The 15,758-nt window shown below is 59.2% G+C and overlaps 1 protein-coding gene across 2 annotated transcripts in view; it reads left to right on the forward strand.

Annotated features, from left to right (window-relative positions):
- Positions 1–9,427, forward strand: part of RAB20 (RAB20, member RAS oncogene family) — a 32,541-nt gene extending 23,114 nt beyond the window's left edge. For both annotated transcript variants that reach the window (XM_018056361.1, XM_018056362.1), the window contains exon 3: positions 8,427–9,427. In XM_018056361.1, the coding sequence (XP_017911850.1) occupies positions 8,427–8,968 (542 nt within the window). In that variant the 3' untranslated portion in view covers positions 8,969–9,427. The remainder of the gene's footprint in view (positions 1–8,426) is intronic.

Raw genomic sequence — 15,758 nt, forward strand, 5'->3', positions numbered from 1 at the left:
CGCGTGTTAGTTGCTCTGACTCGTGTGTGTGTGTGTGTCAGCCGCTCAGTCGTGTCCGACTCTCTCCGACCCCATGGACTGTAGCCTGCCAGGCTCCCCCATCCCTGGGATTCTCCAGGCAGCATCCTGGAGCGGGTTGCCATGCCCTCCTCACTTCCTCTTTCTGGGCCACTGTTCATACTGGATTAGGTTCCAGCCGACAGACTGCATCTCACCCTGATTACACCTGCGACGTCCAGATAAGGTTTCAGTCACAGGATCCGGGCATGAGGGCCGCCACTTTAGGGCCCACCACTCAGCCCCCTGCTGATGGAGACGAGACTTTTGAAACTGCCTCTCTTATAGGACAAAACACAAGAATAAAAGATAAAAAGGGAGGCGATACCTTGAAACCCAGAAAAAGACTGACACGAATCCCTGCTTCATTCCTTGCCTCCCTGCGCTGGGCCTGCCCCCCGCCCAGTAAAGCGTGTGCCCCTTGCCCACTGTGGAAACCCGTCCTTCCCGCGCTTGTCGTTTGGCCGTTGACCACCCGGCTGGAGAGGGCGCGGCGGCTCCGCGAGCGCTGCTCCGTCCTGAAGCCGGGGGTGGGTGCCCCAGGATGGGTGGGGCGGTAGGCCCTGCCCTCTGTTGACCTGACTTAGGAGGAGGAGCAGCCAGGCCAGCGAGGAGGACGGAGCAGGAGCCCAAGGCAGTTCGCATCACAGCGATCCTTACGGTCGCTGAAGAGTCTCTCGGGCCGCGTCCCCTTCCCGTGGGCCCAGCCGCCAGTTGGGCTGCAAGGCTTAACCTCTGGCTGCCGTATTGCCGGGTGCGGAGGGCATCGGGGAGCCGACCCATGCAGGAGGGGCCGGTGGGGTGGTCTCCGCTCGGGGAGGGCACTGGAGAGGAAGGGGAGACGGTCCTGTCTGCTTCAGGGCCTGGCCTCACGAGTGGCCATGTTCTCACGGATACACTTTGCAGAGAAGCACGTGTGTCGGTGAGGCTTCACCAGGGACACAGAACCAAGAGGATACACGGATACACATCCTCCTGAGAGACAGACGCAGAGAGACAGACACACAGAGAGACAGACACACAGAGAGACAGACGCGGAGACAGACAGACGCGGAGACAGACAGACACGGAGAGAGACAGACGCGGAGAGACAGACACACAGAGAGACAGACACACAGAGAGACAGACGCGGAGACAGACAGACACGGAGAGAGACAGACGCGGAGAGACAGACACACAGAGAGACAGACGCGGAGACAGACAGACACGGAGAGAGACAGACGTGGAGAGAGACACGGGCAGAGGCAGAGATGGGTTCAGATCGGGAGGGGAGAGTCGCTGGCCCCGGGAGTGTGTGGTTGGCAGCTCTGGCCTGCGCAGGGTGGGCTGGCAGGCAGGAGGCCCGTGGGGGAGGGTTGCTGTTGCATCTCGAGTCCAAAACCTGGAAGCAGCTTTGGGTGGCAAGGTTGGAAACTCAGGCGCAGTGTCTTATAACTCAGCTTGTTATCTTGGGGCCGGGTTCCGTTTTTCTTTAGGAAATCTCAGTCTTTGCTCTTCAAGCCCTTCAACTGATGGGACAAGGCCCACCCACATCATGGGGGTGATCAGCTTTACTAAGTTGGTTGATTGCCGATGCTGATCACATTCAAAAGAACCCACCTGGCAACACCTAGACACAGATCAGACCACACGACCAGGCACCACGCCCTGGCCGTGTCAGCACGTAAGAGTAGGCATCACACCCGGCAGCTCAGTGGCGGACGCTCACCCTCATGCACTGGAGCCTCTGGGTGGAGGGTGGACTCTCAGCTGAAGCGGCTTTGCACACACAGGTAGAGGCAGCGTGCCCAGCGCTGGGCCCACACGGAGCTGACCTCCTTTGCCACCCTGGGAGGGCGCACGGACCCGGCACGACAGAGCTGTAAGCATCCGTTCTTTGTGGCTTCCCCTGGGGGCAGCCATTCCTCGGGCCGGTTTTGCACCAGGCTTGCTCTCAGTGTAGACACAGACACGCAGCTGGAATGTTCTGGATCTCGCCTGTGGTGGTAACCTGTCGTCGAAACTCGCCACACTGTGCACGGCTAAGCTAAAGTCGCCCTTCAGGTGGTTTGCTTACAGTGATGCGGGGGAACTTGGAAACTTTGGAGAAGGGTTTTATTTCACATTTTACACTCGCCTTGGACGGGAAGCGCGCCACAGCTCACTCTGGGCTGAGCCTCTCCGGGCCGTGCCGGGTCGTCTCAGAGACGACCCTGGAGCGTCTCTGTGCCCCCAGCTCCGGTTCTGTGGCTCTGTTTTTTATCTTCATGTGGCCACACCAGTGTTTCTGTGGGTGTTTTTAGAGTTCCTCTTTCTTTCAGTGTCTGCCCTTAGATTTCCTGATAGACCTCGGTCTTCAGCTGGCCTGGAATAAGGGTCATTTACCCCAAGTGACCGCCTCTTCTCTCCCCCTTCCGCTCACTTCCAGCTGCACGTCACGTCCTCCAGGGGGGCTTTTAAAGGCGCAGGATACCCATGCCCCAGATCCTGATTCCTGTGCTCTAGGGTGGGGGAGTCTGAACATCAGTATTTTTTATTTTTATTATTATTATTTTTGAATGTCAGTATCTTTTAAAAGCTGCTCCCCCCTCCCCCCATGATTAAAGTGTGCAGCCAGTGTTGCGACATGGTTTCTGGTTGTTTAAAACTGTGTGGCCCAAAGGACTTGCCCCTCGGGCTAAAGTGCTGGTTGTCATCTGGCAGGAGGTGACGTCACCTGCAGCATCAAAGAGATGGAAGCTGGATATGGATCTTCACCGCCCGACGGCTGGCGGATGGCTGTGGCCGCTGACCTCTGTGCTCCTGCCTGGGGCTGGCTTTCAGCTCTAGTGGCACAGTGGGCGGGAGTCACGTGACCAAGCGGCCCAGGAATGGGGGAGAAGGTCGTCCTCCAAGAGCACGCCTCGTACGAATGGGAGGGTGTAGGAGACTTCCTCTTGCCCCTGTCTGCAGCTCCCAAGGGAGGCAGCCTGGCAGGGCCACATGGGTTCACCAAGCCTGGCGACCTGAGCCTCGGCTGCATGGGTTAAACGTGAAGCAGCCAGCTGGTGACTTTTCTCACTGCGCCCTCAGGGCTGGTGCAGGGTGAGCCCGGTGTCCTGACATCCCCAGAAGTGGAGCATGAAGAAGAGGAAAGTGCCAGATTGCCTAGAGCTTCCACTCTGGAGCCGGGGCTCAGGGACCTGGCTTGGGGAAAGAAAGTGAGAGAGAGAGATACTTCCCAGAATCCGAGCATTTGGGGGGGACCCTGTGAGCATCTCAGTTCAAGCGCACCACACAGATGGGGAAGTCTTAGCTCCAAGGGGTCTAGGAGCTGACATTACAGCAGTCCAGACGCAGGGCCTGACTTCCGGCTCAGGGCACACTCACAGACTCCTGGGAAACTTGCTGCAGAGCCTCGGGTTCACATACGCCCAGAGCTGACTGCAGACAGCTGTGTCTCACCACCTCCCCACGTGGTCCTCACTGCCTCCGTGATGTCAGGAAGGCCAGGCTCCTGCTTGGAGGCAGTTCGGGACCAAGTTCAGAGCCCCTGTTCCCTGTCGGACTGGCTGGTCTCAGTATGGGCACTACGCTCATTGGAAAGTGGGCTAAAGGTTCTGGGTTAGATCCAGAGCAAGATTTGAGACTTTCAAACCTGTAAACTGCACAGTCGTAAATTCTTTAGCTGGGGTCACGGCATTCAGCTCGTTTGCGTTGGTTGATGGCTAGGTGGGAGATCCAGGGTTTGATCAGCTGCCTCGTCCACCTCTTTCCAGGCTGGCATTTGGGATGCTTTAGGTCCTACTCAGCTAGTTATCTTGCTTTCTCTTTTGGTATTGTTATTATTTACTTTTTTTTTTTAAGGGCAAACCAGACAGTTTTTTCTGGAAAGGAAAGCTATTTTAGGCCTTGGGCATTAACAGTCGCCTTGTTGTCCTCAGAGAAGACCACCAGACGGGGAAGCAGGCCTGCCCGCCTGCCGCCCTCTTGTGAAATCTAGCGGGCGGGGGCTGACAGCGTTCTTAGCTGCCGCCCACCGTCTGAGGTCAGTGTGTGAGAGGAAAGGTCCCGGCCCAGTGGCAATGGTGGGGCAGCAAGTCTTCTTTTCTTTCCTTTTCGACTAAAGCGTCCTGCTGCCTCGGTCGGCATCTCCCATAGGGGTTCATGAAGGGAGCGGGGATGCTGTTTTGTGTCTGCCTGGAGGCACAGAGGGCAATGTAACCTGAGATTTGAATTCAGTTGTTAGGCAGAGGGCCGACCCGCTGTCTGTGCAGAAGGAGGAGACGTGGGGAGCACCCAGGGTGGCGGGCTGCCCTTCCCGGCGGCGGGAGTCTGGCGGCTGTGGACTTGCTCTGTCTTCAGCATCCCGGGGGCTCACGGGACGCGTGCCTCCACCTCCTGCCAGACCTGCCCGGGTTTCCCCCTCTCCAGCTCGCCTCCCCGGCAGATCTCTTGGGGAACGCTTGGGCTTGGGGTTTTGTTGGAGAGGCGGGTCCCTGGCTTGAGGTCCCTGTCTGAGTGAGGGAGGTGATTGGCTGAGTAAAGCCCCTGAGACCCCTCTCCCGAACATGGTGCCCTTCTCTGCAGGCTGTGCTCTCCAGGGCTGACTGCTCGGGCAGGAGACTGTCCGCCGAGGAGGCCGGCTGCCGTCTGTGACGGGATGTGACCATCTCAGAATGACTGGGGCGGAGCTCGTTTGTGTTTCTTGGCCACTTGGCTGGAAGCGGATTTGTTGGCAGAGGCTGCTGTGTTCTGCATACACACGTTCTTTCCTGGAGAATCCCAGGGATGGCAGAGCCCAGTGGGCTGCCGTCTGTGGAGTCGCACAGAGTCGGTCACGACTGAAGCGACTTAGCAGCAGCAGCGCGTGGAGGTATCATGCCTGCAACCCACGCTCCAGAGACCCTGAACCAAGTGCTCTTCGTTTCCTTTGTGCCAAGGTTTCCCCTTGTGTCCGAGTGGCGCCTATCCACGACCTTTCCTCTGAATACTGTATTTAAACACGTGCAGTAAGGTACCAAGTGTGGCCAGAAAACCAGGTTTCCTTACTGGCAGGTTAATAGCCCTTGAGATGCTGAGCTGACGGTAAACGTACAGAGCTGTCGTGAGGCTTGAAAACGGCTGTGATTGCTGTCGGCGGTAAAGCGCAGGGGTTGCTGCCTGCTGTGGCTTTTGTTTGGCCGTGGTCTGTGGAGTGAAGGGAATGCCAGCTTTTGGTAGAGGATGCTGGATGCTGGGAACAGATATTCCATCTCTCCCGGTTCAAGGTCACAGACTCCCACGCTCTGCCCCACTGTGGTCAGCGGGGGCCTCTGGACCCTGGACTAGAACCCGGGACCGTAAGAGCCTGGCCGGGGGCTGCTGGCGGGATGGGCTGGGGGCTTGGTGCTCCGCCCGATGGGGGAGCCCTGGGTGGGTTGGGGGGCGGGGGGGGTCAGGTGCAGGATGCTGGGGGTGAAGCGCTGGTGTCACCTGGGGCGCGTGCACGCAGACGGGCGAGCTGTGCGGGTACAAGGTCGGGACAGGGGGTCGTCCAGTCTCCGCCATCGCTGACGGGGCATCTTCTCATCCGCCTCCGGCACGAGGGCGGGCGATCCCACCCTGACCTGCCCTCCCCGGAGCTTTGCCTGCCATCCACCTCCCCCATGCGCCCTGTCCTTCCAGGAGGAAATGGGGGGGTCTGGCGGGCACAGAGAGGCTGGGGTGCTTCAGGGGGTGGGGGGACGGAGCTCGGAGGATCGGGAAGGAGGGACTGCCTGAGGGCGCCCCCTGCCAGCCTGGGTCGGCCTGGCTGAGTCCACTGCTGCAGGGTGTTAAAAGTGAACTTTGACCCGAGAGGTTCACATCCCCCTGAGACCTGCTGGGGGCAGGGGCGGGATGGGCAGGGTCAGGCGGCGTTGGGGCTGCCGCCCCCCACACACCCCAGCGAGGAATGAAAGCAGAGCCTGGGCCCCGCTCCCGCCGAGGTCAGAGTCCAGCTCGGGGCAGGCATGTCAGGGTGTTCTGAAGGACGGTGAGCCCCACAGACACCAGGGAGTGTGGGCAAGCGGTCCAGGGGCCTCTCCTGGCTCCTCCGTGGGGGGCTGGACACGCCCAGAGAGGTCTCCCTGTTACAGAGTCCACCCTCCCGCCGCTCACCGCGTGACAGGCCAGTAAATCGAGGGATGGGTTGTTGGGGCCAGGAGTAGCCTCTCTGCTCGGACAGCCAGCAGACCGAGAATGTGGGCAACTAGCGTCCCCAAGACTCACCTTCCCCAAGTTGGAGTCCAGTCTCCTCTAGAAGGGCAGGGGCGGGGCTGGTTGGCGCCAGCCTCTTGGTGCCGGGGTCCCTGGTTCTGGCCGTTGTGTGCAGGTCCGGCGCCGCCTCCGGCAAGACAATCATTGGTTTTCTGTTCTGCAACCTTTTATGTCGAGATGAATGGAAATGAGTCATACCTTCGAAGGCCAGAGCCGGGAGAATGCGTATTCCAGCGTATTCCAGGCGGCAGGCAGTGTTCTTTTAACGAAGGTGCTGAGCCAGCGTGACCCAGCGCGGATCACAGCACGAGGGTTGGTGCTACAGGAACAGTCCCAGCGCACGGAGTCCAGCTTGCTCGTCCTGTTCCGCACGCAGGCCCGGGGCAGGGGTCTCTCTCCACCTGCGCAGGGGGCCCTGGGACGCCTTCCGGAGGGGCCCCTCCTGCGTTTAGGGGCTGCCCTTTGTGCCCTCAGTGAGCCATCTGCCCGTCCTGAACGAGGAAGAAGGGGAACGGGGTTGGGGGGCGTTTGGGAAAACCCGGGGACGAACGCGGTCCCACGTGGATGTAGGAGACCCCGGTGAGGGGCGCCGTGCTGCCGCCGTCTGGTCTGGGCCTCTCGCTCCAGGGCTTCTGGCGATCTGGCATGACAGAATGAAGGGAGACAAGCGGGACGGAATTTCAGTTCTTTGGGGCTTTGACGCATCAGGGTTTCGGGTCTTCCCCGCCCTGCTTGCTGCTCCCCTCTCCCCTCCCTTCATCTCCCCTCACCCCCTCACTTTCCCCATCACCTCTCTCCCCCTGTGTCTGCAGTTCGGAGTAAAGGTGGGAGTTGAGTTGGGGGCAGGGTGTCATCTTGGCCTGTGACATGAACAAGCCTCTACCACCTAACAAATCAGACCAAGCTGTTACGAAATCAAGAAATCTTACATAAGAAAATGCCGTGCTTTCCCTTTTTCTAAACAAACGGAGGGATTTTTGTGGCTTCACGTGTGCACAGAGTTTAATCGCCCTGAGTGTCATTGTGGAAGCGCGTGTCTGTCAGCCACCTAACCGAGGCCTCCACTCGGGGTTGTGCTGAATGTGCCAGGGCTCAGGGGGAACCCAGGCCAGGACAGGAAGGGGACCTGGAAGGGGGCTGGGGACCCCCTGGAAAGTCACAGCAGAAACCCTCAGGGGTGTCCACCCTCCCCAGAAGGCCAGAGAGGAGGGCTGCCCGGGGGAGAGCCATGCTGTGTTCTGGCTGTGATTGCCCAGCTCAGAAAGCACCCTGAAAGCTGAAATAGCAAAGAGAGCCCCGGGCAGGGTGAGGCTCTCAGTGGGTGCAGCCGGGGCTGGGCTCCTGGGGTCCGGCCACTGTGTCCTGGCGTCCGGTCCTCCTGGAACCTCCGTTTCCCTCGGAGGCTGCCCCTGGGGCTCCTGCCGCCCTGATGGCTGCCTGTGGGCAGGGGACGGAGGGAGAGGAGGTGTGAGGGACCCGGGACCACTCCCTCCGCTGCCACCGCCCGCTCTGGGCAGTGGGAGTGGCACAGGCTTCGGGGCGGGCCCGCCCGCGGCGGGGAGACATCCCTGTCTGCTTTGCGTGTGGTGTGCACAGCAGCACCCGGCTTGGCTCTAAAGCCGAGTTGCCCTCTTTTCCCTACAGGAGAGCACGTTTCCTTAGTGTGTATCTTCTGAGCTCTTCCTCTGGGAGGCCTGCAGCCTGGGGCGGTGCTCTTGGAGGCAGGGCAGGGCCTGGGGCTCTGGGAGCTGGGTGAGCTCCCGGGGTGGGGGGGTGGGCTTGGGGAGGCAGACAGCCCCGCCAGGAGGGGGTCCCGACCCCGTCATCCAGAAGCCAGACCCTGGTGGGAGCGTTTCATCTAAGCACCCTGCAGTAAGATGCAGGAATAGGGAGCCCCCCACCGCCCATGAGGAGGAGAGCAGGGCGCGGGTGCCCCCCCTTGTTTTGTGGGCTCACTGCGGAGCGTGGACACGATTGTGCAGGAACTGCTGGCGTGGGGACTGGCCGTAACCCCGTCTCTGCACAGCAGGGTCTCCATCCTGTTCAGCTGCAGCCGCACCGACTCTTGGGGTCACGATTCCGTCCGTGGCCCCTCCCGGGGGTCCCTCGTGCGCCGTCCGGGGGCGCCTCCAGACAGGAGAGATAACCAGCCGCTTCCTTTCCCCTCGCAGGGCGGGAGCAGTTCCACGGCCTGGGCTCCATGTACTGCCGGGGGGCGGCTGCCGTCATCCTCACCTACGACGTGAACCACGCCCAGAGCCTGCTGGAGCTGGAGGACCGGTTCCTGGGCCTGACGGACACAGCCAGCGCTGACTGCCTCTTCGCCGTCGTGGGCAACAAGGTGGACTTGATCGAGGAGGCACCCGGGGAGGGTGGCCAGGGAGGAGGACGTGACCCCGGGCAGGCGGGTGGGGGCGGCGGTGGCAGCCCGGCCCCCCGGCCATCCAGGCAGGTGCAGCTGGAGGACGCGGTGGCCTTTTACAAGAAGATCCTCAAGTACAAGATGCTGGACGAGAAGGATGTGCCGGCTGCCGAGCAGATGTGCTTTGAGACGAGCGCCAAGACCGGCAAGAACGTGGACCTGCTGTTCGAAACGGTGTTCGACATGGTGGTGCCAGTGATCCTGCGGCAGAGGGCCCAGGCCCTGCCGCAGACCGTGGACATCGCCAGCGCCCCACTACCCGCACAGACCAGATCCGGGTGCTGCTCCTGACGCGCCCTGGCCCGGCCCTGGGGACCCGGGTGGGCTGAGGGGCAGATCGGGGTCACTCTGTGGGACTGCACGCGGAGGAGGAGCCGGGAGGAATTGCCAGCCGGTCCCCAAGACAAGGGCCGTGTGACAGGCCACCTGCATCCATTGCTGCCCTGGGAGGTGGGGAGCAGACGGATCGTCCGGAGGAGCCACCTGCAGAGCCGGGCTCCCTGAGACTGACGTCCCCTCGCTGCCCCGTCCTAACACCTGGCCTCTGACAGGTGTCCCCCTGTCTCCGCACCTGCAGACTCTCCAGGGCTCCTCTTCACTGTGATTTACCTTTGACCCAGCCATTCGGTACTTGTCTCTTGATGCCTCGTAACAATTCTTGACAAATGTTAATTTATATAAAATCAGGAGTTGCTGTTTTTGTATTATTTGCAGCATTGTGAGCCACTTTATTATTAAAAAGTATTTTAAGAAGAACCTTGGTTTAGACCTTATTTGTGCCCCCGTGGGCTTTAATGTCTGTTACACGGACTTGCAGTTTCTCCCGTAGACTGTGGGTGAAGCATGACCTCACAGTTTTGCAGCATCCAGGACCAAATTCTTACCCCAGGTCCTCACTGGGCTTTTCAGTAAAGAATCTGCCTGCCAATCCAGGATGACCCAGGTCCAGTCCCTGGGTGGGGAAGATCTCCTGGAGGAAAAAATGGCAACCCACCCCAGGATTCTTGCCTGGAGAATCCCATGGACAGAGGAGCCTGGCGGGCTACAGTCCACAGGGTCACAGAGAGTCAGACACAGCTTGTGACTGAACAACAACGGGCCCTCATTGCCTCTGCAGAACGGGGGACAGCTGACCTGCACTTCCCCAGGCCGGTGTCCAGGAGGCACCCACACAAGACCCCCTACACACATAGGAGTCGCCGTATCCGTGATTTTTCTTCTCCTTCATTAAAAAAAAGTAATAATCAATACACTCACTCATTTCACATTTAGTGCTCAAACCACCTTGGGAAAAAGGTAAACTGTCCGTTTACACATATTTTCTCCCCCTGTCCAGATCAGAGGACTAAGAGTCGTGGAGATATTCCATTTAAAAACATACATAAAACCCCCAAGTGTCTCAAGCAGAAGTTAGCAGACTGCACTCTTGGCCAGGTAGGCCGCGCCTATTGTTATAAATAAAGTTTCATTGGCACTCAACCTGTTGGTTTTATATGCTCTCAGAGGCTACAAGGACCAAGCTGAGAATTTTCAGCAGAGATTCTCTCCACCACGAGCCCACAGGAGTGGCTCTCCAGCCCTTAACAGAAAATGTTTGCCCATCCCTGCTTTTAATGCCTTGTTATCTAACAGAAATGTAACGCAGATCACATATGTAATTCTAAATGATTTAGTAGCCATATTAAAATTGAAAAGAAACAATTCCAGTAATATATGTTAGCCCAGTAGATGCAAAATAGTATGGTTTCAACATATGACCCAATACTAAAGCTACTCTGGTGGCTCAGATGGTAAAGAATCCATCTGCAATGCAGGAGACGTGGGTTTGATCCCTGGGTTGGGAAGATCCCCTGGAGGAGGGCATGGCACCCCACTCCAGTATTCTGGCCTGGAGCATCCCATGGACAGAGGAGCCTGGCGAGCTGCGGTCCACGGGGTCACAAAGAGTCGGACGTGATGGAGCAACCAAGCACAGCATGGGGCCCCTTGCTGGGGCGGCTTGGCTGATGGCTGTGTGAGCTTAGGACACTTGCATCTTTTTGCTGCATGAAACCCTTACAAATTCCAGATATTTAGGTCGGCTCGTATGCCTAGTTGTCTTGACACAAGTTCCAATAACAGAAGCAAACCTGAACGCTGTCCCTGCTGACCCCTGTGCAGCTGCCTGGCAGTTGCTGAGTCTGAAACCTCCTTTCCAGGGGTGGTGGGCGGCCAGCTTTGTTCTCAGGAGATGCCAAAGGAGGGAGGCTGTGAGAACACAGCTTTTGTTTTCTTGTGGAAGTGAAAGTGTCAGTCACTCAGTCGTGTCCAGCTCTTTGCAACCCCGTGGACTGTAGCCCACCAGGTTCCTCTGTCCATGGGATTTCCCAGGCAAGAATCCTGGAGTGGGTTGCCATTTCTTTTTATGCGGGTCTTCCTGACTCAGGGATCAAACCCAGGTTTCCTGCGTCGCATGCAGACTCTTTATAACATCTGAGAACTGTAGCCCATTGCAAAGAGAAAAGGGGTCAATTCGGTTACTTTCCATTGACATAGATTAGTTTCCCATTTAGTGGGTGGAAGGTGTATCTATTTTTCCATAAAGTGTGTCTCTGCTAAGGAGAGCTCTGGGAGACCCAGGAGCCCACCATGAGGACTGTGGAGGGAAGCATCCTGGGAAGTCACTTCTGTCTCTGAGGGTGGCTGAGTTCTCAGGGCCCTTTCCTCCTGCATTGTCTCGCTCTGAGCATCCCCGGTTCATGCCCTTGAATGACCTCTGTCCCAGAGGATGGCCCAGGATGGCACCTTCTCCGTCAACAGCGTGTGAGCCATGCACCCTCATGGTGGCCCTGAAGAGCAGGCTGCGCTCTGGGCTCCGTCCCAAGGGGGACCTTGGGTGCCAGCCTGGACTCTCACCAGGGAGACTGTCCCGGGGTCTGAGGTCACACACGGGCTCTGGCCGTGACCGCTCGGGGACCAGTTCCCAACTAGGAGGTTTCAGCTCCTCTAGTGAGCCAGCTGGTGGAAAAGGAGGGGGTCCTCAGCTGGGACCCCGAACGTTCCTCCCTTTCTTCCCTTGTTCAGATGCAGCTGCTCTGGGTCTGGGAGGCTGCGGACAGCCCTGGGTTTACCTTCTGAGCTTTCCCTCAAGTGTCGCCTGAAACCTTCTCAACGGCAGCTCCAGGTTGGGTGTTTCTTAGGGCCTTGAGGTGTCCTTCATGGGAAGCTTCAGATCAGCTCAGTCCAGTCGCTCAGTCGTGTCTGACTCTTTGCGACCCCATGGACTGCAACAGGCCAGGCCTCCCTGCCCATCACCAAATCCTGGAGTTTACTCAAACCCATGTCCATTGAGTCAGTGATGCCATCCAGCCATCTCATCCTCTGTCATCCCCTTCTCCCACCTTCAATCTTTCCCAGCATCAGAGTCTTTTCAAATGAGTCAGCTCTTCGCATCAGGTGGCCAAAGTATTGGAGTTTCAGCTTCAACATCAGTCCTTCCAATGAACACCCAGGACTGATCTTTAGGATGGGCTGGTTGGATCTCCCTGCAGTCCAAGGGACTCTCAAGAGTCTCCTCCAACAGCACAGTTGAAAAGCATCAATTCTTCGTCACTCAGCTTTCTTCACAGTCCAACTCTCACATCCATACATGACCACTGGAAAAACCATAGCCTTGACTAGAGGATGCTTATGTTGTAATCTGGGCTTCCCAGGTGGGCCTAGTGGTAAGGAACCCGCCTACCAGTGCAAGAGAATTAAGAGACTCGGGTTCCATCCCTGGGTCGGGAAGACCCCCTGGAGGAGGGCATGCAACCCACTCCAGTATTCTTGCCTGGGGAATCCAATGGACAGAGGAGCCTGGTGGGCTACAGTCCATGGGGCCGCCAGGAGTCGGACACGACTGAGCTGACTTCGCACATGTGTACACTCGCATGTTACAATCTGGGTGTGGAAACATGGGTCTCCCTTTTCACAGGCTGCGAGGCTGGGATCTTACGAGAGCAGTTTGGTCGTTTCTGAACCTGCCCTCCTGGTGGAATCGGCACTGCCTGCTGTTCTGGGAGCCCCCTCCTGCAGACGTCCGGCAGCTCTGCCTCCAGTGAGGTCTCCCTCTGGCTGAGGCGAGCGGGGCTCAGCGCCCGTGATGCCGTGGGCAGTGATTGGAGATGGTCCCGTCCTCCAGAGGGAAGGGGCTGGACTGACCCGTGCTTCCCATGAGCGCCGCTGGTCCCACACGTGCAGAGCACCTGTGCTGATGTCCACGACACCCATGAGTCACCGAGGGAGGCAGGCCCCGGGGAGCAGGACCCTGTGTGGGAGCCGGGGTGGCCTCTCCAGGGCTGCGGTACAGGATCTATTCCAGCTGTGGTGGTTCTTTCCTTCCTGTAACTGGGGGGGGCCGGCCCTCCTCTGCGTCCCCTCACCCACCCCCATTAGATCAAACCCGCTCCCCTGGGGCTTGGTCCCATCTTTCCCACTCCTCCAAGATGGATCCTTTAGCCCGCCCTGGCAGAACTGGGCAGGGCTGCTGGGCCTGTGGTGTAGACACTGCACATGGGTTTGCAGGATAGACGCCACACACAGTGTGTCTGCTCTGGGGGCTCTGGGGCCCCGCCCGCCCTTGCTGGATCCTAGAGAAACATCTACCTTGTCCATTTGCCGGACCTTCTTCCCTCCCATGGACTGACCTTGAACTCACTGGCCCTCACCTGGGAGTTCGATATGGAAGGCAGCTAGTGGGGGGGTATGAGGACCCAGGCCCAGTGTAAGGACGGGTGCTTCTGGGGCCAGAGCTCCCTATGGCTGGAGAGGGAGGCCCCCACCGAGCTCAAGTCCAGGGCCTTGCATCCCGGAGCCTCCTTCCTTCTGGAGGTCGGTGTGGCTGCGTAGTTTCTAAAGGGCAGTCACCCAGCGCCCAAGACGAGGAGCGCCCCTCATTTTACCCCAATCTGGTTCTGTCCATTGGCAGAGTCGCGGGGACCCAGAGGGAGTCCCTTGGGTGCTCATCTCTCAGGCCCAGGGCGGCCAGCATCTTGAGGAGGAGAGCTGGGCGGGCCCCGGGCCGCTGTCATCTCAGGCCGCCCTGCGGTGTGTCTCTAGGGACCCTGCCCTCCTCCTCCTGGGCGTTACTGGCTCATTCCTCCCTGTGTATCGGGGGCTCCTCACTGGGGGCGAGGCCTTCCGGGGGGAGGGAGGTGTGGGGAGCCCTGAGCAGAGTCCTCACAGTCTGAGTGCAGGAATTCCTCACCAGGAGCCTGCAGGTAAAGAAGGCAGAGGGGAGTCTTCTGATGTGGGCAGTAAGGGAGGTCAGCTCCAGGCGAGCGTGTGGGTCTCTGTCTTGGAAAAGCTGGACCCTGCCCAGCGGCCTCGGGGAAGTGGCTGCGATTTTAAGGCTGTTTTACGCATCGAATGACCCACAGGCTTCCATTCTGCCTCCATCCGGAGGCCCTTGGCTTCTGAATTTGGCTGGGGAAGGAGGCAGGGCCTCCGTGAGTCAGTCTGCACTCGGCCAGGCCCCCGGGGTCAACGTGCAGGCGGGGACGGTGTTGGGGCCCCTGGGATGTACCTCCTCCCTGCAGTCACCCTGAGTGACCCGGGCCCCGTGTTGGGGCTCCATTAACAGCGGTGATCTGGGGACATCGGCTTGGTATCGGGGGAAGCGGGCTCGGGGTGGAGTACCTGTCCCCTCATCCACAGTGCTGCACCCCCTGAGGTGGAATCTCCTTAGCTGTAAAATGGAGCAAGAGTCACAGCTCATGGAGGGTGGTGGGTGGGGCCGTCCCGGGAGGGCCCTGAGCTCGGCGTCCTTGGCAGGGAGGATGAGTGACTGTCCCCAAAGGCGACCGTCAAATGGGAGGACCGTCAAATGGGAGGACCGTAGACTGGGAGGAACGGCTGAAGAGCCTTGCTTCCCTTTGTCACTACTATAGGAAACAGTTGGATTCACCCTAGAGTACATTTGCTTCACGAAGCTTTGCCTTGGGGCTTCGACTGTGGCCTTTAAAGTGACGTTTGGGAAGTATGGGAACCAGAAAAGGTGCTTTCTCTCCCGAGGGATGTGTGTGCATGTGGCGTGTGCGTGTGCACGCGTGTATATGCATGCGTGATGTGTGTGCACACACATGCACACCAGTACGTGTGCCTTCAGTAAACACCCAGCAGCAGTGGGAGCTGAGGTCAGACACAGGGGGGACCCAAGAGCCTCGCTGTCTGCTCTGGAGACCACACGGCCCGGAAGTCACAGGGCGCCCACAGTGGCCGTTCCTGCCGGGTGGTGCCTGGAGGGTGGTCCCCGCGCCCCCCTTCCCTAACCATGAGGCTAGAGTGGAGGCTGAGGTCGCGGCTGCATCGGCGGGACCACAGTGAGGGGGGCTGGGGCGGGCCCTCGTTTCCAAAGTCACCCACGCCAGCATCCTCCCATCGCCCCTGCTTAGCGCCCACAATCTGCTGTCCCTCTTTGTAAGAACCGCCACGGCCCCTTCTGGGAGTGGCTGCCTGGAGGCGGGGCCGGGTCCAGTGTGGCCTGAGCCGGGGTGTCCCTGGGTGCAGGTGGAACAGTGCTCTGTGCTCATGTCGCCCCCCAGGGGCTGCGGGCCCCTGTCTGTGTGGCTCTGGGGCTGTGGGGGCTCTGCGTCCCTGAACTTACAGCCTGCGGACAGTTCGCTCGGGCTCGCCCTGCCGTCTCACCGTCCTGCAGCTCAACGTCACCCTTTCAGTGCGTGTCAGGAATTTACTTGCAGAGCAGTTCTAGCTTGTCACACGCACAGCCTAATTTTGATAACTGTCTCCACGGGAACATCTTTAAAACCCTCCAACGACGGGGAGTCTCCATCCCCTTCCTCCTGAGGCCGGGCAGTGACACCAAACTCACACGAGGGTGTGCACGCCAGCTCTCTGCAGGCCCCTCCATGCACAAGAGTGGATTTAATGCTCAGGACGCCACCGTGGCCTGTGGGGTCTCTGTGTCAGCTCTCCCGAGCGCCCCCCACCCCGAGCGCAGACTTGCTCCGGTATCCTCCCGACTGGCTCTTCTCTGGCAGCGGGAGCCGCAGCAATCCTCCCGGGCTCAGCCTGGCTCTCGCTGTCCCTCCAACCAGTCAGG

The sequence above is a fragment of the Capra hircus genome, chromosome 12, assembly GCF_001704415.2.
Source record: "Capra hircus breed San Clemente chromosome 12, ASM170441v1, whole genome shotgun sequence".
In the NCBI taxonomy this organism is placed as follows: domain Eukaryota; kingdom Metazoa; phylum Chordata; class Mammalia; order Artiodactyla; family Bovidae; genus Capra; species Capra hircus.